The sequence below is a fragment of the Nanorana parkeri genome, unplaced genomic scaffold (assembly GCF_000935625.1).
Source record: "Nanorana parkeri isolate BGI_ZX_2015 unplaced genomic scaffold, ASM93562v1 scaffold123, whole genome shotgun sequence".
Taxonomy (NCBI): Eukaryota; Metazoa; Chordata; class Amphibia; order Anura; family Dicroglossidae; genus Nanorana; species Nanorana parkeri.
In genome coordinates, this window is record NW_017306391.1 from 295750 (window position 1) to 296184 (window position 435).

A 435-nucleotide genomic window follows, 5' to 3' on the forward strand; every position below is an offset into this window, starting at 1 on the left:
TAAAAGTTTGGCAATACCTGTATCTGATTTTTCTTTTTTCTTCTTCCAGAGTAAACTATATATGGAAGGTTTTAGAAGCCTGAAAGAAGGAGAACCAGTAGAATTCACATTTAAGAAATCTTCCAAAGGCTTTGAATCATTACGGGTAACAGGCCCAGGAGGGAATCCCTGCATAGGAAGTGAAAGAAGACCCAAGGGAAAGATAGTTCAAAAAAGAAAACCAAAAGGAGATAGGTAAGTTCACTAATCCTTTTAATTGCTTAAAGTGACCCTTGTAATTCAGCTTACTATCCCATCTAACAGTACTTGGGAATAGAGGATGTTGTAAGCTATTTATTTTTTCCCTTTCCTTCTGCTCCCTCCTCTCCCAATTTGGCTCAAATTATTTTTGTGGCAGCAAAGTCAATAATAAAAAAAAAATAATAGCCATTCAAG

At 35.9% G+C, this 435-nt stretch overlaps 1 protein-coding gene across 1 annotated transcript in view; it reads left to right on the top strand.

The window, feature by feature from the left end:
* LIN28B (lin-28 homolog B) overlaps positions 1-435 on the top strand; it is a 41520-nt gene that overhangs the window by 23019 nt on the left and 18066 nt on the right. The window contains exon 3 of the mRNA XM_018553534.1: positions 50-234. Within this exon, the coding sequence (XP_018409036.1) occupies positions 50-234 (185 nt within the window). The remainder of the gene's footprint in view (positions 1-49; positions 235-435) is intronic.